Consider the following 27,358-nt stretch of genomic DNA (forward strand, 5'->3'; position numbering starts at 1 on the left):
CTATAATGACTACAAAGTATACCTCTCTACATCAGACCTTTCCATTGAATTCTTAGATGTTCCACACTTTGAACTCTAAACAAAGCTGGACAACAATAAAAACTTACAATTGTTCTTCCTTTACCATTATCAACTATGAATAATATTAGCATTCATACAAACAAGAAACCTAGAAGTCAACCTAAATTTTGCTGTTCTGAGACACTAAATGTATCAGTGATTAGTTAGTTATTCTCATACTGATCGGCACACTGAAATCACCTGGAAAGTTTTTTAAAATACTAACTACTGGACCCTACATTTTCTAATGTAATACTTCCAGAATATGCTTCCTCACCAGCACTGTCATTGACACTGCTCTAGTTCAAGTGTGTATCACTCGCTTCTATTAATATAGCAGTAAATTGGCTGGTCTCTTTGCTGCAAGGCTGTCTCCCCACCCCCAGTCCTTCGAACATGCCCATGTGGGTGGTTATCATTGGTAAAAAATAAATGCAAATGACAAGAAAAATACCTTGTGAAATAACTGTTGAATACCATATTTTAATACAAAGGGTAAATATTTAACATGTATAGGTAAATATACATTATACAGAAACACATATACTTATTTTATAGACTAGTCATTATAGTTGTTACCATTTACTCAGTTTGGGTTGGTATGTTGGAGAGCATTGATTCAGTTTATAAATAACCATACTCCAACTTATCTAAGTAAATTAAAAATTAAGACCAAAAAGTAAAAATAAGATCTGACTTTTTTTATTATAGTACCAAGGTGCTTCATCAGAGAGAAGAAGCTGGTGGAATTGAGACACTTACAGAGCTTGATGTACAATATTCAGGAAAGTTTCCTTAAAACAATGTTACATCAATATAACTTTTTTAACAGGCCACCTTGTACATATTGAATACACGTGAAACAACAAAAAAACCTAAAACCTTAAGTGTTGTCAGTTATAAAATTAATAAACATGGCTATAAAATTAGTTAATATGTCCTCTAAGTCCACTGATTTTTGGAGCCAAGGTCCAGTTCCATATTCAAATTTAACTTAAAGTAACATTCAAATGCACATAATACATTCTTATACTATAAATGACATTAATGTTTTTCACTCTTAAGAGCCAAGTTATAAAAAACTCCATAAATTCCTCCCATACAAATTATCTCTGAAGCCAATGAAGCTGCATAGATTTTCCTATTAAACTAAGATCCTATTCATATCAATAATGTATATAATTATTTAGAATAAGCATTAACATAAGGAATTGTTTGAAATTCACCAATGATAAAGAGATTACAGGTAGCCTGTCTGCCAAGCAGGCCGATTCTTTCAACACATTTATCCCTTTTATGAAAGGTGATTTATTAGCAGACCTACCTACACAGTGCTGAGTATTCAGGAATTTTTGACCCAAAACAGCATGACCCCCATGCCCCACCCTCCCCATTCACCTGATCCTACCCCAAGCAACTTCTCTTTGTTTCCCCAGATGAAAAAATGTCCTCAACAGGAAACATTTTGCTGATGTGGAAGAAGTGAAGGAACAAAAAAAGGCAGAAGTAAAAGGCACCAAAATTGACAAGTTCAAAAATCATTTTGAGCAATGGAAAAACATCTCAGTAGGTCTATTGCATCAAATGAAGAGTACTTTGAAGGTGGTTGACGTTTAAACATGTTAGAATAGATACACAATTTTTGTCCTATTTTTTTGTTTTTTTTATTGTTGTTCAAGTACAGTTGTGTCCATTTTCCCCTACCACTTTCCTCTGCCCCATCCACCCCACCTCCCACCCTCAATCCTGCCCCCCTTTGGCTTTGTCCATGGGTCCTTTATACATGTTCCTTGATGACACTTCCCTTTCTTTCCACCGTTATTCCCAATTCTGGTTTTTTTGTTTCCTTTTTTATTTATACATACACATGTATATGTACACACATATGTATACACACACACACACATACATATGTATTTTTGCATGTGTACACCTTACACATGTGTACTATACACATGAACTATACGTATGTATATATTATACATTGTATTATGCATATAATGTATGTATATTACATATACATATATAGTTCTTTGTAGAATTTTTAAAGAACATATCCAATAAGTTCTATGGTTTGAAGAAAATCAATCTGGGCTCTCTGTGACTGTTTCTACATGTTGGATTCATTCTCTCCTCAGTGCCAGCAGACCTTCATTGCATTTATTTATAACTACTTCAAGAGAAGGCTCAAGCTTTTGAGGTTCCACAGAGGATCTACAGTTGCCAATGAATGATGTTAGTTTGCTTAGGATTTTGAATAAACCCAGGCATTCTGAATGTAGTTTGGGAATAATGCTGGAGTAATGCCACACTTGGATACCTTCTCTGGCTCTCCTATGGAATATAATTTCTTAAATTCACAAAGTGTAATATATGTGCCAAGAAATACAAGAATGATTAAAATGATTAGGATGTTACTGTCAATTCACATGACCTATTTTCAGATGGATATAAATAAGCTATTCACAGTAAAATATATGAGAAAACTTATTTACATAAAATTTTCAATGTACTTAACAAATAGCATTTACTATTCAATTAATTACATGACTATAGTTTGAAAAAAGTAGACTGAGATACTTTTGCTCACCTCACATTTTGTCCAGAAATGGCTAAAAAATAAATACAACTGGATGCAATTATAGACTAAATATGCTATAATTCTGCAATTATCTCATATAGATGATATAAATGATGAGCTTTTGTTTCTTACTTAAGTGTGATATGCTGTCTTTCCTAAAATTTGACTCCTGGTCTATAGACAGCTAGGGTTTTCTTTCAAAGAAAGTTTATATGGCTACTACTTTTCATGTCTTTACATTAGTAAACATATGTACCTGAGACTATATCACATAACCCTTTCTTGCTTTAATTATACTGAGGACTCGAAGTGTTATGCACTGTAATTTCAGTTTCATATGGTCTTCAAAATCTTGGCAAGCAGTTAATAAACTTGGTTTAGCTAAAACAGAGAAGTTACAGCTATAATTGGTTACTTTGTGATTTTGTGTTGTCTGTTTACATGTTTTTCCCTTCACTAAACTCTGCAGATGGAGTTTCAGAAGAAACAAAGGAAATGTAACCATCAAAATACATTCAGCAATTAATTATTTTCTGTAGATTTCAGATTATGCAACTCAGGAATCTCTGGAGAAGCATTATTGATGTTCAGATACTGAGAAAATATAAATATACATATTTTTAATTTTTTTAAATTGATTTGAGAGAGAGAGAAAAAGGAAAGGGAGGGAGGGAGATGGGGAGAGAGAGAGATCAGTATGTTGTTCCACTTATTTATACATTCATTGGTTGATTCTTTTATGTGCCCTGACTGGAGATTGAGCCTACAACCTTGGCATAAGGGGTCTACAGTCTAACCAAATGGGCTACCCGGCTAGGGCTTGAGAAGGTATATTGTGCTAAAAACATTTTTAAAAAGTTTAACAGTATTTAAAATCCATATCCATTCTTTAATAGTTCTATTTTAAAATAAAAAATAAAATAGGACAAATTACCACAAATAATTTTTCTAGCTAACAGAATAATTAGCAAACAGTTTCCTTAATAAAAATTCTATATTTTTATGAATGTGTCACTAACAATTACACTATTGCATGTCACTCATTTCCCTCTGTGACTGTTATTAGTTCAGAGAATTTGATTGTCTGATTCTAGGACTAACAATAAAGTATATAACATTCTTTTACAGAAGACTTTTCTTCCAATAAAGTCAATAAGGCAGAAAACAAAACCTTTGTGTCTTATAAAGAAGATTAAATAGAGGTCTAGTTTTACATTGTTGAATCTTTAATTCCTAGTATGAGAGGGACCTTAAAAGGATTTTATGGTGTATCCATGTGAATCTACAAATCAACACTGAAATCATTAGAATTCATGCAAAACTTGTTCCTTCCTTGAACACTCCAACAGCTTTTTATTACAGGAAAGCATTCCCAACATATGGGTTAAATGATACCATTCTACTTTATTAATGTGTGTATGTATATATGTATGTATGTATATATATATGTATTATACACGTGTGTGTGTGTGTGTGTGTGTGTACAGTTGACGCTTGAACACTGGGTTTGACTTGCATTGGTCGACTGGTCTGTGGATTTTTTTTCAGTAAATACAGCCAGCTCTTTGTATCCATGGATTGGAACAACCACATATGAAAACAGTATTTTCACATTCCATCCCTGGTTTCCCAACTGCAGATTCACAACTATGGATGAAAAATATTGTTTTTGATGCATGGTTGTTTCAACTGACAGATGCAAAGGGCACACTATATTTAAGTTTTCAAAGAGTCAAAAGATAAGCAGATTTTAGACTGCACAAAGGTTGGTGCTCTTAACCCCCATGTCATTCAAGGGTCAACTACACTCGGGGAGGGGATAACAAGCTGTAAAGAATTAAATTATATATTCATTGTGGATAACATGATAAAATGCCATCATGTTGTTTGTTGGAAAGGGTATTTTGTGGTCATATTTGCAGATATATAATACATTAGTGCTGTTTTCTCCTGGAACCATTCTGAAGAAAGGCCATTGTAAGTGGAAAGAAAAAGAAGTGAACAAAATTGTATTAAGAAGTAAGAGTTTTGTTTTTGTTTCATTGTTGATGTTTTACTATAAATTGAAATCTAGTTCATTTTAGAAATATAATGCATTGCATTTATGAGAATATTTCTAGAGTACAAAGCAAATATAAGGTGGTGGTGGTCTTAGTTTAGAGTTGTGGCTTTTATGAAATTGTAAATCCATGTATAAGATCATGACTCTTCCTTGACACCGGTAGGCGTTTTGCATTAACAGACAAAAATGATACTCTAGCATGATTTTAGAAGTTGTTTTGAAACATGACAATTTTCAAGTCCCTAATTCTAATTTATGAAAATACACACATATATCATCTAGTTATCGAGATCAGAAATATGGGCATTCTTTCTTTCACCAAATATGTTGAAAATATATATTTCTTATATTCATTTACTCAACAAAGATCTAATGAGTGTCTACTTTATGTCAGATATTGTTTTAGGTGTTAGGGATTAAAACGGTGATCAAGATTCATAAAATTCTGTACTGTTTTGGAGTTCATGTTCTGGTTATATGTGCAGAATTTTCCTATGGATAGAGTGGTTTAAGTAGCCACAGTGATGTCCTCATGGGTACGGGCACACTCTCCCAGGATGTCACAGATGTCCACCTCAACTCTCAACCGATATTCCCAGAACAGTACTATGGCTCCTTAGCAAGTTTCAATCATTTCCTTACAAAAATTATCAAGATAATCAGAAGAATTAAACATTTTCAAACTATATGCCTTCTAAAGAGCATATATGAATGACTTATAAGCACATAAAAAGATATATAACATTAGTTGTATATATTAGGGAAATACAAATTAAAAAGAGATGCCACTTCACACTCACTAAAATGGCTAGAATAAAAAATGAAACACATACATTGCTGGCAGAAATATAGTGCAGTCACTTTGGGAAACAATTTGGTCATTCCTCAATGTTAAACATAGATATGACCCAGGAATTCCACTTCTAGTTATTTACCCAACAGAAATTAAAACACAAAAACTTATACATTCATGTTCATGTCAGTATTAGCCATAAAAGCCAAAAACAAAAGCAACTTTTGTGTCTACCGACTGATGAATGAATAAACAAAATGTAATATATCCATAAAATAAAACTGCATCATCAATAGAAAAGAATAAAATACTGATATATGCTATAGCATGGATGCACCTCAAAAGTATTACTTTTCTTTATCATATAAAATGTTAGGATTATCATTACAATAACATCACAATACTTACGATGACAATAAATGCATGGAATGTCTGATCCACATTATACCCTTCACCCCTGGTGTTTTGTTTCATTGTGTTTTGTTTTTAAGTGAACAAATACAACAACCCTGTGGAGCTAGGCTTTATTATTTCTACTTACAAATGAAGAAACTTGGGGTTTCAGATCTTAGGTAATGAATCCCAGGTTGCTAACATGTGTAGGAAGTGGTGAGCCTAGGATTGAGTCCCATACCTGCTGTCAGCAATGCCTGAACTTTTATTCCAATTTGTGTGCATGAGCACACAAACACCAACTTATAGATTTTCCAAACACTGGGAAACTTCTTGGTTAATTGGCTATTTTGATTGATAAGTCAATCAGGTTTTAGTGGTAGTGAACTCAAATCTATTCAAAAGTAAAGTGAAATTCATGTCCTCAGCTTCAGATACATCATGAAGAGAGTAAAGCACAATACAATTTGACAGATTTCTAGATAATAACCTGTCCTACATAAAATATTTAGTAAATACTCATTTATTTATTTTCCACGTATGAGATATTTTTCTTTAAGCTCATTAAGTTTTCAAGCTGGCATGTTTACAAGAGGGTTTAATGAGCCCTTTGAGAATTATACCTTCGATCAAATTAGATAGGAAGCCAAGTACTTGGGGAAGTAGGCCTGTCAGAGCCCATGAAGGGTGATCACACTGCGGTTCCCAAAGTGGGGGCTCTTCCCAGGGAGGTGCCATGCAAATAGGACATTAAGTAACATCAAATCACAGAGTAGAAACATTAGCTTTCTTCCCATTGCCCTTCAGTTCTCCCGAGTATATCAAATAGGACGTACTAGTTGGGAATGATAGAAGTGTTAAGGTGGTACTAGCATTTGTCAATCTTTATTTTCATTAAGTAAACAGAGGGCCTTAAGTTTTGAGTTGAGACAAGCAGCTGTATTCAGCAAGCACTTAATAACATGCATTGTAGTCATTGCATTTATGCTATATTGACCTTGTATTTATGGCAGTGATGCTGGTTTATAACCAATAATAATGACATAAATTTCCTTTCAACAAAATTGATTAAAAACAGTGAATATGTTTAAAGAAAAATATCATTAAACCTGGTACAGGTGTTATCTGAATGTGACTAAAGTCCTATAATGGTCCTATGTGAATGACGGAGGTTTGAAGTACTCTAAGATAGTGGTCACCAACTATTGTCATGCCAGCATAACATCAAAGAACTGCATCAAAAAATATGAATGTTAAGAATTACCACAGCTAAACAGCTGTTCAGAAGTTTAGAGGCTGATGCCCTTCAACTTCAGAGAGTCAGTCAGGGTGCTGAACGTAGGGAGTTTGCCATGTACTAGATACATTAGGTGTGTAGGGTTCATAATGAGTCTCACCAGAGTGTGCCGCTCTGGCATGCAGATTATTTCCAGTTGAAAACAAAGCCTAACAAACCCAAGGGAAAAAAATTTAACCTCCCCCTTGCCTGTCTAAGACATTCAAATAGAAAAACTTGCTTCAGGAAGGGAACCTTAGCATATTCACTTTGGCACATATGAACTATGTGTGGCAGACAGGGAGGATCCAAACAAGTCTGGTAGATTCCCCTCTGTGTCCCACTGTTTCTGGGTGGCCATGCAAGAATCAATCTGCCACATGTTTGTTCTTTCTTATCTACCTGTAAATTGCCTACTTTCCCTTTGAATTCCCAGACCCTGCCTTCCTCTCCTTGGTCCATACGGCCTATAAGCATCAACTGTTCAATGCTTCTTGGGTCTCTGAGTCTTATGGAACCCCTCTTTGTACACATGTAATAAATTTCACCATTTTCTCCTATTAATCTGTCTTATGTTAATTTGATTATTAGCCCAGCCAGAACAATTTAGCAGGGTAGAAGAAAAATTATCTTTTACTCCCCAACAGGGTTTGCCTTAGGCAAACTCCTGGAGATCTGTTCTTTGTTTTTTCAATTTTATCCACATTGCCCTCAAACTACCGCTTGCTTTCTTCACCCTCCTCCACCAAACCCTACCCTTCTAGCTTTCATTCAGGCTGAGACACAAAGGCTTTATAACTGCATAGTTTGCTACCAAACTCCCAGTGTTGGAGCTCCCATATGGCTTAAAGTATGAATGTGCAAAGAAGCACTTTTCAGACTGTTCTAAAATTTCAGGCCCATTTCAGCAGCTAGCAAAGTGTTTATTTTGCAAAACAACTGTACACCCCAGAAAATAATTTATCTTTCTCAGAAGTACAAGACCTGTCCAGACAGGTCAGACCTAACATGTTGCTTCCAATATGCCATGAGGTTGATGGTTTCTTTTTCTTATTTCTTATGTCAGAAAACTGAGCCACATCACTTCAAATGAGAAATTTCCCTTTACCTCACACTCCTGTACCCTGTAGTCTGGCTCATATCTCCCAACTTATGGTTTGAGGACCACACACATAAAAATCACCTGAGGATTCGTTTGAAATGCAGATTCCTAGGCATCCTTCCACCTTTTAAATCAGAATGATAGCTAATGAGGTCTAGACATTTGAATCTTGAGATATCTGTGTAGGCCATTCTTATGTAAGCTAGTGTTTGAGAATCTCTATGAAGTCTGTAGTGCTCCTCACTCTCAAATTTACTTTTCGTTAACCCTGAGCCAGTAAGGCTCAGTGTTATAACGCTGCCCACAGATTAAAACTAAAATGTGCCCGGCTTTTCTGACTAAACGGTCAGGTTTTGGGTTTTTTTCATTTTATCTCTGTAGACTTATAGCTTGGTTTAGTGGTCCTAATTCAGTCACCAAAACATAAAATACAAACAAAAGGACAGAAGCTGAGAAGGAGGGACAAGGACAGAATGAACAGGTTGTGTGGGAGGGCACTGGAGTACCTGGGACAGCAGCTGTTCTGTGGGATTCTTGGACAGAATGTATAGAATCCTGGCTTCATACAGCCTTCTGTTCTTGCTCGCGAAGGCTGTGTTGTAAGTACATAGTTATTTTGTGGCTGAGCAATTAATGCTACAAGGGTGACACCCAGAGAGCCATTCTTGAGTCTACCTTCCCAGCTCTTCCAGAATGACTCTTCTTTAACAGCCATGTAGAGAGCTTTGGAAATGAGATAACACTTGGCTTCTAAATTGAGTTTATACATTCTATTCTTCATTATGAACCCTCAAACTGTGGAAGTTTAATATAAAATGTTGAGTTTTAATTCATTTTTATTCCTAAACAGAAAAAAAATGAAGGAAAGAATGGTTATGAATTATATCTGTTGTTTTTTTACAGTTGACATAAATTGATAAAATATACATTTTTTCCAGATCACATCCTTTCTTACAAAATTCATTTTGGTCAAGGAAACTGTGGGAATATGTCATCTAATTGTAAAAAACAGTAAGTTACACATACATAAAAATCTTAAACTTGAACCTCAGAACTGGAAAAACGGCATTTTACATAATTAAAGAAGAGCAGAAAGTGTGTGGTTTAATAAGGCTGGGACATGCACCTGCAATGCCACTAAATTCAAATAGAGTGTATTTCAAATTTATCTTTTCAACAATCATTATTTTTTTCAGTAGGACAAAATGTTTCTTATTCAAATATGAAACATTATCTTCCATATGTATCTACAGCTTCAAAAGCCACAGGCTGGTTTATGAACAGATGCTTGTCAACATAGGTCTGATGCACCTAAAACATTGAACACAATTGGGGGGAATCAAACAAAACAAAGTACTGATGTGACAAAATTAGTCCTTGAGATCATGTTTTTGAAAACTACTTAGTAATGTGAGAAGTTGTTCATTATATATATTAGCAAGACAAAGCAAGATGTAAATACTGTGTGATTTCAATATATATATATATATATAGGTGTATGTATATATCTGTATTTTGATAGATCTGTATGTTCAAAGCTCTATATTTATTTATGCTATATATAGCAAGAGAACTCTGGGTTGTTTAATTTTGAAATATTCACCTTTCTTTCCACCATATATTTTTCTATATTCTAAATCATACACAAAGTATTATAATTTAAATGATTTTAATAACATTTAATTAAATTTTAATAACACTTTATACTGTTATAGTTTTAAGTGTTATTTAAAAACTTCACTTTAAAATCAAACTTTAGGATTCAATATTAGAGCTATAACAATATTAGGCCTCACAATTAAAATTAGAGATTATCATTGCAGAATTCCTATGAGGAATGTTTTTCAGATTTTAATAAATATAAAGATAAAAGCTAACTCCTATTGACTCCTCAGTGAGATATAAGCATTATTATAATAAAAAGGTAAATATTTATTTATTCTTGCTCTTTAACATATTCCCCAATGAAACACTTCTATATTGTTTTAAATGCTAATATCTATTCAAAACATTATGCACAGTTTCCATTTATAGCTTCTATTTTTAGAAAATTCATGCTAGTCTTGAACACTGGTGAAATTAAATTGGAACTAGTGAAAGTTCCCAAGCAGTTTGTCATCACGACCTGAAAACGAAAACCGGCCTACTCAGGTAGCTCAGCCGACCAAACTCAGCCAATTCACTAAAACAGTGAAATGCTCTACTTGGATATATTTCTGAAAGTAATCTTATTCTCCTTGGGATATTATAGATTATTTATTTCCATAAATTGTAAACAGTGTAGTTTACAATTGCATTTTGCTGCATATATGTTACTCTCTTCTTTTTATTTCACTATTCATGGATCTGTATTTAATTTAATCAACAGAATCCAGTAAATTGTATAGCTTCCTCCCTGTGACTGAGAGATTCTAACTACACAATTTATTTATCTAAACAAAGATATTTGGATTGCCAGAGCGTGATATGTTGATAAATAAGAAACGTATATATATTTTGTTTTTCATACCTGGCTCCTAGCCAAAGCTGCTAAAACCCTTATAATTTCCTAAATGCTAAGATTTAATTTTTATACTCAGTTCTTGAATTAGTTCTGGATGGTAAAAGTAAAAGAATAGTCTTTCACTATTTAGTTTTCCTTTATAGAGTGATCCTTTTAAAACATGTAAGTAAAATTATTTGCTTTACATGATAAAAATATTTCAATGGGTTTCCATTTTACTTAGAATAAAAACTAAATTTCTTATTATAAATCACTGGACTACACAACTTCTTTAATCTCATTTCTGAAGACTCACTCATTACCTATTATATTTCAGCCATAATATAGTTATGTTCTTCCTACAAGCTAAGCTGTACCTGCCTGAAGGCCTTTGTACTGGCTATTCTACTTGCTGAGCACTGCCACCATATCTTAGGTAAGGCAAGCTGCTTCTTATTCATTCAGCTTACACCCAAATGTTGTATCCTCATGAAAGACATGTATCTTTACCACTTCACTTACTGACATACTAGCATGCCACTTTTATCACTCTAAAACTAGTTTTATATTGATTATTTATCTGCTCATCATCAGTAGTGCAATCTCTACAAGAGAATAGATCTTGTCTGTCTTTTTCGCCCAGAATATTATCTAAGGAATGGCAAACAGTCCAAAATTATTTGCTGAATAAATGAGTAAGATAGACGCTGACTGTCAATTTCTCTCATCCCTATACATGTATGTCACTCCTTCCATCAAGAAGTAAAGTTGGAGCCCTGGCTGGCGTAGCTCAGTGGATTGAGCACGGGCTGCGAGCCAAAGCATTGCAGGTTCAATTCTCAGTCAGGGCACATGCCTGGGTTGCAGGCCATGGCCCCCAGCAACCGCACATTGATGCTTCTCTCTCTCTCTCTTTCTCCCTCCCTTCCCTCTCTAAAAATAAATAAATAAAATCTTAAATACATATATATATTTCTTTAAAAAAAAGTAAAGTTGGCTTTTAATACCTTTTAATCTGAGCTGGTTCTATGCTTTACTTTTGACCGAGTATTCAGTGGACCTGATATTGTGCCAGTTCTGGGCATACCCTTAATAGGCCTTGTAGCTTCCACTCCTGTCTTTGAGTACTGAAGTACCACATAAAGAGTACCGACAACTGGCTGAAGAGAGAAGCCCTGAAGGACACAAGAGAGTACAGAGGAAAAGAGAAGGTCAACCAGCCCTCACTCCTTTTAGCCACCTGGGCTTAGATACCAGACTTTGAATGACTCTCTCCTGGATACTGCAGCTACACTAGATTTCATAACAAACATCATGGAGGACAGAGATAAGGTGACTCTGCTGAGCGATGCCCAAATGCATAATATTGTTTTTAACCAAGGGTGTGGTTTGCTGTGCAGCAATAAATATCTGAAATAGTCTTTGGTACCAGAAACTGGATGCTACTGCAAAAAAATTGAAAGTATATCTATTAGCTTTGGAACCAGGCAGAGTCTGGAGAGCCAGGAAGTGAGATTATTAGTAAGGGCTGGAAGAGCAGTGAGAAAATTGTTATTAGAGGCTAGAGAAAGGTAAATGCTAATGAAGCAGTAGTAGAAAAATTAGTAAGACTGCAGTAACTCAGAACATAGCAAATGTTCCTGATGAGGCAAAAGAAGGAACTGTTCCACTATAAAGAAAAATTTAGAGAAACTAAAGTGGCCCCAGGTATCTCTAGCTGATTAAAGATTCTTAAAGTAAGAAATGGCTATAGAGCAAAGATGCCAGTAAAACATAACCTGAGGGTAAAGACTTGGGAGGAGCCATCTTGGATTTTTCAGAAGTAAATGATCTGCATCAATCAGCACCATGTAGTGAAATGAGCACATCCTTGTCAAGTCTTACCCACACTGCAGAATCATGAATAAATAATGGGTTATTGTTTACAATGAAGTTTTGAGGTGATTGGCTATGTGAGTACAGAAACTTCAAATAATGAGTGACCGAGCAAATGAATGACACCCTTCTACTCAAAGTATGCTAGCAACATGACCATATTGTGTCTGACACCGAAATACTCTCTACAAGTCTCTTTCTTAGCTTTTCTAGTAATGGGCAGCTTCCATAATTACATGTTAGAAATTAAAAGATAAATTTTATGTGGCAAGAAATTATCAGGTAATTAAAACATTTTTTCTCATTAAATTTCTGATTACAAAAGTAATAAATGCTTGTTAAAATCACAGTGAAAAGGGGGAAATCACCCATTCTACCACAAAATCAATGTTTATCTTCTCTTATAATTTCTTCAGTTTGTCTATGAATTCATGTACTTCATATAAAAAATAAATACATATGTTTCATAATTGGGATGGCATTGTGTATAAAGATTGCACCATATTTCATTTTTAACCTGTAGTTATCAAAAACCTGATTTAAATACAATTGTTTTTAGGGCGTATATCTTCTTACAGGTATCTTACATATTTAAAATATCCTTCTAGAGGGGTGGGTCAAAAATACAGACAACTATAATTGAACAACAATAAAATAATTTAAATTAAAAAAAATATCCTTCTATTCTCCCATACTAGAAAGATCTAGTAAAAGAACCAAATCATTAATGTCTATAACATAATGATTTTTAATAAATAAATATGCTTTGCTATAATATCATCTGCATATATTTAGGTCATATATAAATATTAAAGGCAGACTTCCGGCAAGATGGAGGAATAGGTGGTCGCACCGTACCTCCTCGTACAACCAAGATTAGAAAACCAATAATTTACAACAAAAATTTACTATCAGAATAACACCCAGATCCGGCAGAGGATTTATCTGAATGGAAGTCGGGCAGCCAAGAAGTTGAAGTAGACGCGTTCATCTGGACTGGTAGCAGAAGACCAGTCGGGCGGGCGTGGGGCTGGCTCGGGTCCGCGGCGCGTGGAGGTCGGGGGAAGGTTTGGCGTGAAATCGGCGCAAAAGCCATCAGGCGCGCAAGAAGGCAGCGGTGATCCCTGAGTACGCAAGCTGTGGCTGGCAGACCCAGAGGGGTAGCGATTGTGGACCAGGGCAGAACTCGTGGCCCGGAAGCCCAGACAAGGGTCTGAGTCCAGGGGAACGGAACTACCGCCATTGTTTTCTCCCGCCCTGCTCCCGCTCCCGCCCCGCCCCCACACCTAAGTCACAATCTAGCGACCGGGGTGCCCTGCCCTGGTGAGCACCTAAGGCTCCGCGCCCCACTGTAACAAGAGCAACCAGACCGGAAAGAAAAAAAAAAGGAGAGACGGGGAAAAAAACCCATGTTTTCAACAGAGCAAATCAGTCCCCCAGGACTCATCCTTTTGAGCGACCAAGAATTAGCCAATCTATCAGATGCGCAGTTCAAAACACTGGTGATCAAAAAGCTCACAGAACTGGTGGATTTTGGACGAAATTTAGATGAAAGAATGCAGAGTACCATAAAACAAATGCAGGAAGACACGCGGAGGAGAGCCAATAGTGAAAGGAAGGAATATGAGTCTCAAAACAATACAGTGGACCAGAAGGAAGATAGAATCAACCAAGCAGGAAAGCATGATGAAATAAGAATTCAAAAAATTGAGGAAAAGATTAAGAGCATCCAAGACACCTTTAAACGTTCCAATATCTGAATTATAGGGGTACCAGAATCGGAAGGGGAAAAGCAACAGATTGAGCACGTATTTGAACAAATAATAAAGGAGAACTTCCCCAATCTGGCAAAGGGAACAGTCTTCCAAGAAATCCAAGAAGCTCAGAGAGCCCCAAAGAAGTTGGACCCAAGAAGAAACACACCAAGGCACATCATAATTACATTAGCCAAGGTAAAAACGAAGGAGAGAATCCTAGAAGCAGCAAGAGGTAAGGGGACAGTCACCTACAAAGGAGTTCCCATCAGACTGTCAGCTGATTTCTCCAAAGAGACCTTACAGGCAAGAAGGGGCTGGAAAGAAATATTCCAAGTCATGAAAGACAAGGACCTACATCCCAGATTGCTTTATCCAGCAAAGCTCTCATTTAGAATGGAAGGGCAGATAAAGTGCTTCTCAGATAAGGTCAAGTTAAAGGAGTTCATCATCACCAAGCCCTTATTTTATGAAATGCTAAAGGGACTTATCTAAGAAAAGAAGATAAAGAAAAGACATGTATAGTAAAAGGACAGCAAACTCACAAATATCAACAACCACACCTAAAGCAAAACCAAAAGAAACTAAGTAAACAATTAGAACAGGAATAGAACCACAGAAATGGAGGGCACATGGAGGGTTAGCAGCGGGGGGGTGGGAGGAGGAGAGAGGGGGAAAAGGTATAGAGAATAAGTAGCATAGAATGTAGGTTGAAAATAGATAGGGGGAGGGCAAGAATAGTACGGGAAATGTAGAAACTAAAGAACTCATAAATATGACACATGGACATGAACTAAAGGGGGAAATGTGGGTGGGAGGGGGTACAGGGTGGAGGGGAGAGAAGGGGGGAAATGGGACAACTGTAATAGCATAATCAATAAAATATATTAAAAAAATAATAAAAATAATAAAAATAATAAAAATAATAAATATTAAAGGCCATTAAAATCTATCAATTCACTTCATAAATTGATAGGGGATGCACATCCTATTACCAATAAGGATCGAAAGGTCCTACATGAAATTCATTGTAGGAGATGCATATCCTTTATATGTATTTTATTATAAGGATTCCATTAACAAATTTCTTTCTAACTTTGGGAACAAATTTCTCCTAGATAAACTATTGTCCATATCTTGTGGATAGGCTGAACTATGTAACTGCCGATCTGGTTTTCTTTTTCAAAGTATAGAATAAGATATGTGTTTCCTTTGCAAAAAGTATACCTGCAGTTTTGAAGTTTGTTCTGTGATCCTAACTTTATTATTACTTTTAAAATATTTATTTATTTATTCAATTATCATTTACATTCTATATTATTTTGCATTAGTTTCAGGTGTATGGTATATGATCACACAATCATATGCATTACAAAGTGTTCCTCCTGGTATTTCCAATACTCACCTGGCACTCTGACCCTAGTTTTAAATTCTTTTCTTTACCTCCATTATTGTAAAATTTATAATAAGCTAATTAGCACTTCAGTTTTTTTCCACCATATCTTTTTTCTAGGACTGGAATTTCCTGCTTAAAGGGCTTTAAAATATATCACCAAATTTCTTTACAAAGACTATAATAATTTGCATTCTCACCCTCAGGGTGACAATCTCGGTGCACCTTGCCAGCTCAGCATTGTCATTGTCCTAAACAATGACAATGCTCAGGGCTTTGTTAATATGCTGGTTAAAGGGCTTTCAAAGGTTTAATGTCCATTTCTTAGATTAGTGAGAGCCCTTTATCTTCTATCATTTATTCAAGTGTCTTCTCATCTCTTCTGTAGATCTGTGTCTATTCATGTGCTTATTCTATGCTTTCAAAGAGAAATAATACATCATAGGTAATTTTCAATTTTCAGGCACTAAGACTATTTTTATCCACAAAGTCCAATACTGAGAAACTTCTAAAGAAATAATCCACAAATAAAAAAATATTAATGTGAACGTGCACCCTCTGTGTTATTTACAATAGTGAGAAAAGTATGACAAAAATGTTCGACAGTGCTGAAGTGGTTGTGAACGTACACTTGCACAGGGAAGTTTTAGATACTAAAAATCAAACTCACTGTGGCTGCTGATCACAAACTGTCAAGTTAAAATGTATTGAAAAAATGGCATTTTAAACTATTAATATGGAAAAATACCTGCTATACAATGTTAAATTAATAATACTAGGATAAAAATGATTTTTTCTCTTAGATAAAAAAAGTGAAGAGAAGGAGTCAATTTATAAAATATTAACAATGTTTAACATACTGTATACTTTCCTCTCTGGAATTTCCATTATTTCCTGAATTTCATCATGCTATACCTCTAGTTTCTTGGTAAACTTATTCTAGATTATAGTGGACATATATATTTAAAATATAATGCTTTTATTATTTCTTTTTACAAATAGTTATTTTTAATTACATTGCCAATATCTAAACTTGTCAATATTTTTAATATTCATTAGCTGAAAAAATTTTTAAAATATTAAACAAGAGAAGACTTCTATTTTAAGAGTTTAATTTTCTGACATTAAACATGGTGTTAATTTGGAACCAAGGGAAAATAATCAATAATAATGTTTCAAGGTTGGGGGAAGCATAGAAAAGACATTTAAAGCATAAAACCTTTGACTTTATAACTTAGTAAAAACATCTATATCTGTATATCTGTGTGACCACTTAATTCATCATCTAAATTATTAAATCATCAATTTCAACATCTCAGCTCACGGCAGCCTTTCAGTTCAGACTGAATTTCTCAGTGAAGGATGGTCAGTAAAAATCTTAAAATCTACCTGTCAAATGATGGCTTCTCTCCACAGTCAAAGGCATCCTGTAGCTCCTTAACCAGGTTAGCCTGGCCTGGCAGTCGGAAGAGACCCTCTTCTTTCAGCCCCCTTTGTCGGATAAAGTCCACGCACTGCTCCACCAGCATTGGAGCCAGACGGTTCCCGTATCTCTTCTCATAACGGACAGTATCTTCCAGTTTCTGTCCAAAAATGCCTGAAGAAATAAAAAATCACAGTGAATTTGAGAAATGTATCTCTTCCCACTTTGGTGCTTTCTTTTAAAACTCAGTGTAAAGGAAAACCAAAGCCTGGAATGCTAGCAAGCATTTAACTTTTGGTATCTCACATTAGTACAGAATCAAATTCAAGAAAAAGAAGTGTTGCATGTTCAAATTATGAAAGATCTCAGGATGTGTGGGGAATTATTTTAAAACTATTACATTAAGGATTTGACAATAAGAACATATGATTTACCTTCTTATCTGTAAAAGTTTATGTATGTATTCAGTAATGCAAAACCATTAAGTTTCAAGCAATAAACACTTGCTACCCAAGATATATTCTTAGCTCAAGTAGAAACAATAACACAACAAGCAAAATTAATCTACACCTGTTATCAAATCTGGCACTAGTGGAATTCAAATATTCCTTTTAAGAAAAAACATTCAATGACCTACCACTAATATTTGATTACATACAAAGCACAATTAGAAAATGGCATTCAATAAGGGTACTGAAAATTAAAGCAGGTAAAAAGTATATTCAGATTAGTTCGTAGTCTGGAACAAGCAGTTTCTCAATAATGGTAAGTGGGACATTTTTTGTAAACTTGACAGGCATTCACACTACTATTTTCTCTTGTCACCTCCACTTTGGGGTCTGGACAATTAAGTACTTCCCTCACTTTCCAAGAAGTCTTCTGGAACATCTAGGAAGACAAATTTTTTTAATGAAACAGAGAGACACACTTGTAGTTGCCAATCACTCCTTTTTCTGTCTTGAATTTGGACACACTATCTGTCCATCTGGGAGTCACCCTTTGGCCATTAGGCAACAGCCACAAAGAGAGGCTGAAAAATTCATAGAGACTGGGCTGAAACCATTGAGCTATTAATTCATACCTACAACATCTTCCTCCAGAATTCTTTTTTAATGGGAGAAAATACTCTGTGTTTAAGCTACTGTTGTAATAAAATAAAATAATAATTCTTTCTGACTTCATCTTGCTCAAGTATGCGCAGTTTCTCAGATGTCAGTGAGCATCTTTTGCTTAGTCCTGCACATAGACATGCTAATCATGAAAGGAATCTAAGCCTAGGAATTGCTGAAGCAACTTCCCTGCTTAAAATTATTAATACCTCCCAAGAAGATAGGAAGGTATGTACAAAAACAATGATTGCTTATCAAAAGATTTATAAGAACATCATAACTGAAACCATAGTGACCAGTATTTGTCAACCAAAAGCAAAGAAGTTTCACCATACCCCTTGGACCCTTGCTGGCACCCAGGTGACTGAGGTCTTCAGTCATGTCCTGGTCTAAACCCCATCCATTTCCCCCTTCCTTTCACATAAAAAAACCTGAATTCCTTACTTTATCTGGATAGTTCTTTAGGACACTGGTCCACCATTTTCTCAGTTTAATGGCTTTCTGAGTAAAGTTGCTTTCCTTGCCCCAATTCCTTATCACTTGATTTATTTTAAAAAATAGCATATCTTTTTTGTGTCTTCTAAATTGATAATAACTAAACTGTACTTGTGTGTGCCAGGCAGTGTTTTCTCATTTCAAACTCATAGGTAAGGCACCACCATTATACCATTTTATCAAGGAGAAGACTAAAGCACAGAAAGATTAATAATTTGCTGGATGTCACACACTAGTAAGTAGTGGAGCCAGGATTTGTTCAAGCCTGTTGGATTCAGCATCATTCTGTATCTATAACATGATAGCTATTACACAATAATGTGTAGTGTGCACACTGGCTGAAAACTGAGCTATTGAGCAAGAAACCTATGACCTTACTAACTTTCATACTTTAATTCTTGTCATCTGTTGAAAAAATGTAAATTTATGGGAAGGTCAGAAAAATAAAGGGTGAAGCAAAAAACTCTAAGCAATTAGTGAGCGTGCTGCTCAAGGAAACTTTTTTTTTAATGTAAAGAGCAATGTCTACTTAGCAATATGTAAGTATTACATTATGTAGACAGTAGTTACATATACTTAGAGATTCCTGTGGAAAACAATCATAGTTTCTCCTCTAGACCTACTCTTTTCAAGAATTGTAGTAGATGCATACTTCCCATTACGTAGCATTGGGAATAGAATGTCCCAAGTGTCTCTGGCAATGATAGGTGTCAGTTAACAAACTAAATGAGAATTTTTTATGAGAAAAGTGAGGGGGAAATTATTTTTTAAGCTCTTTTACTTAAGATTTTCTTTGAGGGAGCAGTGAAACTTTAAATTTTAAAATTAACAACAACAAAAAAAACAAAGGTTATGAGATTTTTCCCCAACTAGCAGCATGGGGAAAAAACACATTGATTAGTAGATCATTAATGTTCTCAGGAATATTAACAGAAAAATCCTGATGTTCTCAGGATTGTTCTTGGGCATATTAACAGGAAAATCCTGATTTTGATTATTGGTACCAGTTGTTCACCCCCAGATCATTGACAGCCATCTGAGAGTCAATGTGCATTCCTCTTTTCTTCACTACCCTCACTCACCATGTCAGTCCTTTCCAAACTCATTACTACTATAATGGGGCTAGATGCTCAGTATTTCCTGTTTGCCTTTTTGAAGACTCCTCAATCCAGGTAAGTGTTGCCACAGTGATCTTCACAATATCTGAATCAGTTCATACCATTCTTTTGCTTCATTTCTTCCAACAGTGCCCACTGGCCAACCACACTCATTTTCATGAAGTACAAAGTTTCCTCAATGTGACCTCTGTTGTTTCCCGTCATTCAATCAACAATGTTTAGGGAGTACCCACTGTGTGCCAGGCACAGTGCCATGTCCACCCTCATTTCTGCTGCTTCCTCACAAACATTGTGCTCTCCAGTGCTAACTATTCTGAATTGCGTGTTATTTCCTCAATGTAATGATTTATCATGTCTTCATGACTCCTTCTGGAAGGTAGGTCCTACCATCTTGAGTCAGCCTAGAAAAAAGTTATCCCACAAAATTCAACTGATATCATCTCCTGTGTTAAGGTTTTGTTAACATTCCCTCACCCCTACCCTGATGCAAAGCTTGATAAGCTTGTTATTTGATTTCTTAGTGCATTACTTTGTAAGTATTTATGTAGATGATTATCTGTGCTGAACTAGTTCCCCACTAGTGAAAAGAGGAATGTGCTTTCATAATTATTATAAGGTAATTATTTCACATTGATGATCATTATAAATAATATTGAAAAATAGCTGTATGCTATATATCTATCTTATGAACTTCAGAGAGGTTTAGGTAATTCTCCAAGATGTCATAGACACAGGAAATATACTGATTGGCATCAGATCTAAAGGACTCCAAGATTCACCCTCCATTCTACCTACTGCTATGATCTGAATGCTTGTCTTTGAGAACCTAAGGTCTGAGATGATGGTATTAGGAGGCGGGGCCTTCAGGAAGTGATTGGGTCATTAGGGCAGAGCCTTCATGAATTGGATCAGTGCCTCTACAAAGGGATCCCAGAGGCTTTCTGTAATGTGAGAACACAAGAAGTTGACTGTCTGCAACCTGGAGAAGGGCTTCCATCAGAACCCCATGCTGGCCCGGTGTCAGAGTTCCAGCCTCCAGAACTGTGAGAAATAGATTTCTGTGTTTAGAAGCTACCCAGTCTATGGCATTTGTTATGGCAGCCTGAACAGACTAGGACACATAGGCAAATTCTCTTGCTTCCATACCTGGGACTTAATACTAAAGTGGGTAAGACTTGACTGTTCTGTAAATATTTGTGGAATTAATGAGTTTGTTAAAGCAAAGTACTTTACCTCCTCAATTATAGGAAGTATATGAATAACTTCAAAGTAAAATGGAACTCATCAATAGTTCACAGGTTGTGGCATTGATTTCTATAAAGACTTGAAAAAAAAGTCCTTGGTTTGCTGATGAAAAGCCAGAAGTTTAAACACTTCTCTGTTATAGCTCCAATCCTTAGCTATCAGTTATTTTTCAGAGTTTCTTCTCTCTGCCTCCCTAGAGATCACGTGCTGAGCCACAGAGAGAATTTGCTTTTACTCATCCTTCTGCTTACTGCAACCCTGGTAATGAAATAAGTCTTGGGACCACCAGGACTGTAATAATTTTCAATTAAAAATGAACATTCATCCATGACAAATGGACAAACCAAAATAAAAGGCATTCTATTTAGTACAGAAACAAAAATGGCTAAAGTTTACTTCAGTTATCACTATACGTTATAAGTAGCCAAAAAATCATATGATAGAACACTTAAACTAAGGAACTCAAATCTATAATAACCAGTGAATACTTTGCAGAATCTTGATACTGCAAAGTATCAAGTAGTTAGAGTGGAAAAGGAAGGAGAAAAATAAAAGCCTGGAAAAATTAATGTAATAATGTGAACATAGTAACCCAATGGCCTAGATCTAAGACCAGCAGAGTAACTGTAGATACCATTTGCACCCAGGCCATGCTATTTACATGCATTTTTTAAATTGACACTCACATTCTGCAAGGAGGTCTCTCTTCTATAAACAAATTCAGAGATGCTAGGTGACCTAAAGTCACACATTTGGATAGTGGCAGATCTGGGGTACAAATGCAGGTTCATATAATTCTAAGTCTTCCTCTTCCCCCCATATTATGTTAATTCAATTCAGAGATATTTTTTTCAGAGTGCTGACCACTCTCTTAGGATCACACAGGAGAAAATGTCTTTTCGTAACTTTCAAAGACTAAATCTGATTTCGTGTAGTGCAGGGAAAGCACTGCCTTTGTAAATGAGCCCAAGAGTCTTGTTCATGGGCTTCTCAGACTTTGTCCATAACTCAGTGTAGTACTTATCACAGAATAAGAAATTACTTATCTATGTTTCTTTATCCCTAAGGAGTCCATGAACTTATCCCCAGCATCACTTGGTAGATGCTCTATAACACTAGGATATATAAATTAATGAGTTCCTTATTTACATCACCATATAAAATTATATGGATTTGGATAGTAGCATTCTATTGACTAAATCAATGTCCATAAATGTGATTATAACATGCATAATATACAATAACCATTAAAGAACATGTTGGTTTTATCCACCAACATTATAAAGGCATTTTAATTCCTCATTGCCCATAGACTAGCAGGGAAAGACAGATAAGAACCTACTATAATTCACCAGTTTGCCATAAATCTTGAATCCTTGACTGAGCATTCTTTACTTTGAAAAGAAGTGAATACTTGTCTTTTCGACTACAAACATGCATGCAGCACTTTAAGATTCCTATGAAGACAAGGCAGCAAAGTGGCAGCATATATAAAATACAAGGGCTACAGGGTAAAGAGTATAATGGATGAAAAAAAGACAGCCAGCAATGTCCTGGAGGAAATGTGAAGTTTGGACAGACAACACAGCAGAGAGCATCATAGCAGAGAGGGCACAGTGAACAAAAGCAAAGAGGTTGCATAGAAGATGTATTTAGGGAGAAAGAGTGAGGAAGCCTAGGGAATTAGAGTTTATTCTCTAGGAAATATTTGGAATTGGCTAGAAGGTCTTGATCATTATATTATGAATACAGTTAGGAACAACTGGGACTCAAAAACTTTTCAGCTGTGGAACACTGCCTGACAGTACTGGTTAGGAATACCTATTAGGCAATGATTTCCAAATAGACTATATGTTGTAAAAATTTGTAAAGGGTGTTGGGGATGACAAGAAGTGAAGATGGATGCTGTGTTGAAAAGCCACTTTTTAGGTTGAAGTATGTTGTGTGCAATAGAGACACAGAGGGCTAAGGTGATGGGAATAGAAATGGAGCTAAAAGTATATAAAGAAGGAAGAAGCTAAGTAGTTATGTATAGTAGTTATGTATACAATGGGAAATGAATGATGGCTTATCTCCAGGAGCAGGGCAACTCAGGAGAGGGAAAAAAACCCCTAAAGTTCGGGTTTAAAAATATACTTTAGTCTGTCTCATGGTCACACTAACCTTAAACCAGCTAACCTATTAAAACTAGCAATAAACACTGACATCCAGGACCCCACGTGTTACTCCCAGGTAATCAAAAGAATGGTTGTGTTCCATGTATTAAATATTAGTCTTAAAGAGATTAAAAAGTTATAGTTTCAAAATGAAGAGAGTAAAAATGTACTGTGATCTTTATCTCACCAGAATATAAAGAGCACTACCATCCCCAGCTTTCTGCCTAATAGGTGTTTCGTGTTTCCTAGAATTTTAAAACCACTGGGAAAACATTTTCGGTGAGCTTTATTAGTGCTTAAAAAAAGAAGAGAGAGGGACAGGGCAATAAAGGACAGAAGCACTCTGGAAGAGAAAGGAGGCCTGAGAAGTGAATTGTGGCTTTCAAAGCACTCAAGCTCCAATACCACCAGGCCTCTAGGAACCACCTCAACCCCACACTTCACTTCTGAGGGCATTCTAAAGGAGTGAGTCTCTTCTGTCCCTCTACCCTTGACAGTAGTAAAAAATACCCTTTAAATGTGGATCAGGAAAAGCAGACACGTCACCATTTTCTACTTCTGGGTGTTTTTCCACAATCCCTGCCCTCTCCCTTTTGCTTTCATTGAAATGATTTAAGCTGATGCTGTCCAACAGGCTTGGGAGAGGAACTCAGAAACCCAGATCCACTTCTTGAACTCCTTGAGAACCCAGAAGTTTAAACAAAGCACACAAGAACCCTCTCTTCTTAAGGTGGCATGGTTTAGAAATCCAGGGTTGAAAGAAAAGCTCGTTCTTTTCTGTGCCAGACCTTAAATAAAGACAGAAACACCCTGTGCTTCTTCCTGCTGCTGCCCTGAATAACTAGGGCAGCAAGGAAACAGCACTGCGGCAGGCAGCTGGAGTGCCTTCCTCCTAGAGCCCCAGCGTGTCACTGTGGTCCTGCGGCCAGTAACTGAGACAGGCTGGTGTGCACTGACTGGCTCTGGAGAAAAGAAAGGAAAACTTACAACAGCTGAATGCTTCCTGCATCTCCTCTTCTTTATGGTTCTGACAGAAAGCAGAATACAGCTGCTTTGTGGGTTAAAAATCTGTTAATCCTTGACTCAAATGCTGAACATTCCTCAGATTACTGTGCCTTTTCAGAAGAAAGGACAAATCTGTAAAAATAGCCACAGGAGATGATAGACAGAAGCTGCTCCCTACTCCAGTTATTGCCATTTGCCAGCCTATGGGAACTGTCTTTGAAGATGCTGCCTTCCCTTGGTGGTATTTAAGGAGAAGGGGAGAGGGCATTGGAACAGCAGTGCTAGCCAGGATGCTGGCAGATCTGCTGTGCTCTCCTATTGAAGGAGAAAACATGGAAAAGGTAATAAAGGCCTTGCTCTGGGCTTCAAAGATATATTAGTTGTCCCCCAAACATCTCATACTACAGATAAACAGCAAAAACCCAGAAGTGTAGATTGTCTCTAGTGTTTAGATAAACCTGATTTAGTTGCTGAGGGGTGGGGGAAGCAGAAGAGGGAATGTTTTGTAAGCAATTAGTTCCTGGCCTTTTCAATTTCTGTCAGTCTATTTCTCTATCAGTGATGGAATCTTATAGTAATCCTAATCGGTGCTCTAAAACCCTGTTCTGAAATCTCTATAGACTTAGAAAATGTGAGACATGGGTGAGAGAGGAATAAAAACTAACACCTGAATTCCTTGCTAATAATATATGCTAATGATCACAGCCAGATTGCAGATGCTCTAAGAGAAAGACTCAGAAAAAACAAGGCTTAGTTTTAAAAAGTTCCCACTATATTTTTCTTTATGTGGTTTTTCTTATTTTTTTTGTTCTTATTTTTTGTTGTTGGCTGCTAAGTAGAGAGGGTTAATAGGTGGCAGATCAATATAAAAGGGAGAAGGAACGACCTTTATATGTTACTCAGATCAGCTCCTGATTAAATTAGCACACTGTACATGACATTAAAATTATAATTACCTAGTTCCAATTTAGATAATCATTCTATTTAATTATTCCCATGTTAAAGCAAAATAAAATTTTAAAATATTTTGACACATAAACATTTTCTAAAAACATTCACTTTATCTATGCCATATTCTATAACTCTCCTTAGATAAATTAATTCAGAAATGCCTTAGTTTCTTTTATTGATCATAAATTGTTATGTTTCCCCACCCCTTGTTCCTGATAGTTCTTATCTTTGGCTTCTCCTAATGCCACCTATTTGGGAAGTCAAGGTGACTTCTACTTCTAATTGGTGTCATTCAATGTGGTTGAAAGCCTCTTGTAAAGGATCACTACCAATAACTAGATATTAACATTTTCTTAGCAGGGGAGCTGAGGTAAGTACAGGCAGCCGGATCCGAACCGATATGATGGGAGAACAGAAGAGGGATGTGAGAGGGACCCATTTCAATGGGTGACAACATGGCTGCTTGATTTGGGTCTGGGAACAGCCCAAGGTACCTTGGCCCTCCTGTCAGAATGGTAAGCTTGTTTACTTCTCCATCAGTCAAAGGGATTCCACCTTTCGTTAACCCCACCCACCTAGTATATTTACAGACAGTAATAAACAGATCAATTTAAACCTTGAAAAATCTGTATAGATAAGCAAAGACACACACAAATCACTTTAGTACAGTTCTAATTTCTTGATTTCCAAACTCCCATTTTAGCTGAGCATAAACTGACCTTAAAGCATCAAAGAATATATGTATATTTTTAAAAGTACATTAACAACATCATCTACCTACCTTTCCGAAAACTAAAACATCGTTTGATTCTTCTGTATGTTGTTTTGGGAATGAAAGGAGTTGATGCTAAGGCACCTGAGGGGCGTCCCCCCATATTTCGGTCTTCAGGCATCATATAGGCCCAAAGTTCTGACAGTTTCAGGCTTCCTTTAAGACCTGCCTTTGCACGACAGCTCACAGCCACTCCTTCTCATGTTTGTTTATTTGTTAGGTTTGAAGTGCTGATTCCTAGGACTCGTAGGTTTTTATCATCCAAGTCCTGAAACAGGGGTAAGTTACCATCTCTCATTTACTTCTCTTTGGAAAAAAAAATTCCTTTTCTCTTGCCTAATCCATAGAGTTTTTAAAGGATTTTTTAAAGTTTCTGCAGACATTCCAAAATGTCACAGCAAAAAGAACTGCAGCAAGCAAGCTGCACCTCCCAAACAGCAGGAATTGTTTTGTTTTGTTTTTTATTAAGAACTGTCTTCTCAGCTGGAACTGGGGGCACTGAGATTCTTCTGGAAAGGTCAGCAAATAGCCATGTACAAGGGGATAGAAGAACAATGACAAAAAGGACCCTGAGGAATACTTCAGGACCGTTCTTGCTGGCTCCTTTCATCTGAGCAACAGGGGAGGCGAATAATGGCACCTTCTCCAGAAAGCTTTTCAGTGCATGACAGATTCTTTTCAAAGGTCTCCCCTGTTCCTTTTATAGCACCCCTCATCCTTTGATGCTCTGCAGGCTTCTCCTCCCTTTTCCCTTCTGTCTTCAAACTCCCGGGCTCCCGAGGCAATCGCCACGTCAGAAGAGTCGAGTGCCTATTCCTGGAGACTCCTTGGATCTTGGGGGAGGCGGATCTGCAGGGAGCTTCTCTCCCCTCCTCCGGCGTTTGCTCCCATTTCTCAATGAAGAGCTGGGCGGGAGCTGGCAGGGCTACGGCTGCCTCCAGTGCCTGCCGGTCACAAGCCGCAGGTGCAGTCACAACGGTGTGAAGGGAGGAGGGAGAGGGCCACTCAGCGGTGTGAACCCGTTTTCCTTCGTTTGACTTTGAGTTGACTTCCGGGCTCTTGTCTGCGCAGCACCTTTACAACCAGCTGCCTTGGCCTCCCTAGAAATCCAAACAGCCCCAAAGCATCCCCAAGGGGGCAAACTTTTTGCCCCTTCCTTCCTGCAATTATTCTTTTCCTGTACACAATTTTTTTAAAGCATACTTTGTGATTGAATCTGTTTGTGAGTGCTGACTTAAATGTTCATTAAAACATGCATGTGTATAATTGTGTACATTTCTGTCCGTGAAATAGAAAACAATCTAAATTTAGTA

General features: G+C 36.5%; 1 protein-coding gene across 5 annotated transcripts in view; it reads right to left on the reverse strand.

Annotated features, from left to right (window-relative positions):
* ARHGAP24 (Rho GTPase activating protein 24) overlaps nucleotides 1-27,358 on the reverse strand; it is a 482,616-nt gene that overhangs the window by 32,998 nt on the left and 422,260 nt on the right. For 3 of the 5 annotated variants that reach the window (XM_028505858.2, XM_036026955.1, XM_028505861.2), the window contains one exon: nucleotides 17,161-17,368. In XM_028505858.2, the coding sequence (XP_028361659.1) occupies nucleotides 17,161-17,368 (208 nt within the window). Of the gene's footprint in view, nucleotides 1-17,160; nucleotides 17,369-24,304; nucleotides 24,452-26,054; nucleotides 26,952-27,358 lie in introns of those variants that run through there. The other 2 variants (XM_028505860.2, XM_036026958.1) reach the window with 2 other exon arrangements.

Source organism: Phyllostomus discolor, chromosome 1 (genome assembly GCF_004126475.2).
Source record: "Phyllostomus discolor isolate MPI-MPIP mPhyDis1 chromosome 1, mPhyDis1.pri.v3, whole genome shotgun sequence".
Classification (NCBI taxonomy): domain Eukaryota; kingdom Metazoa; phylum Chordata; class Mammalia; order Chiroptera; family Phyllostomidae; genus Phyllostomus; species Phyllostomus discolor.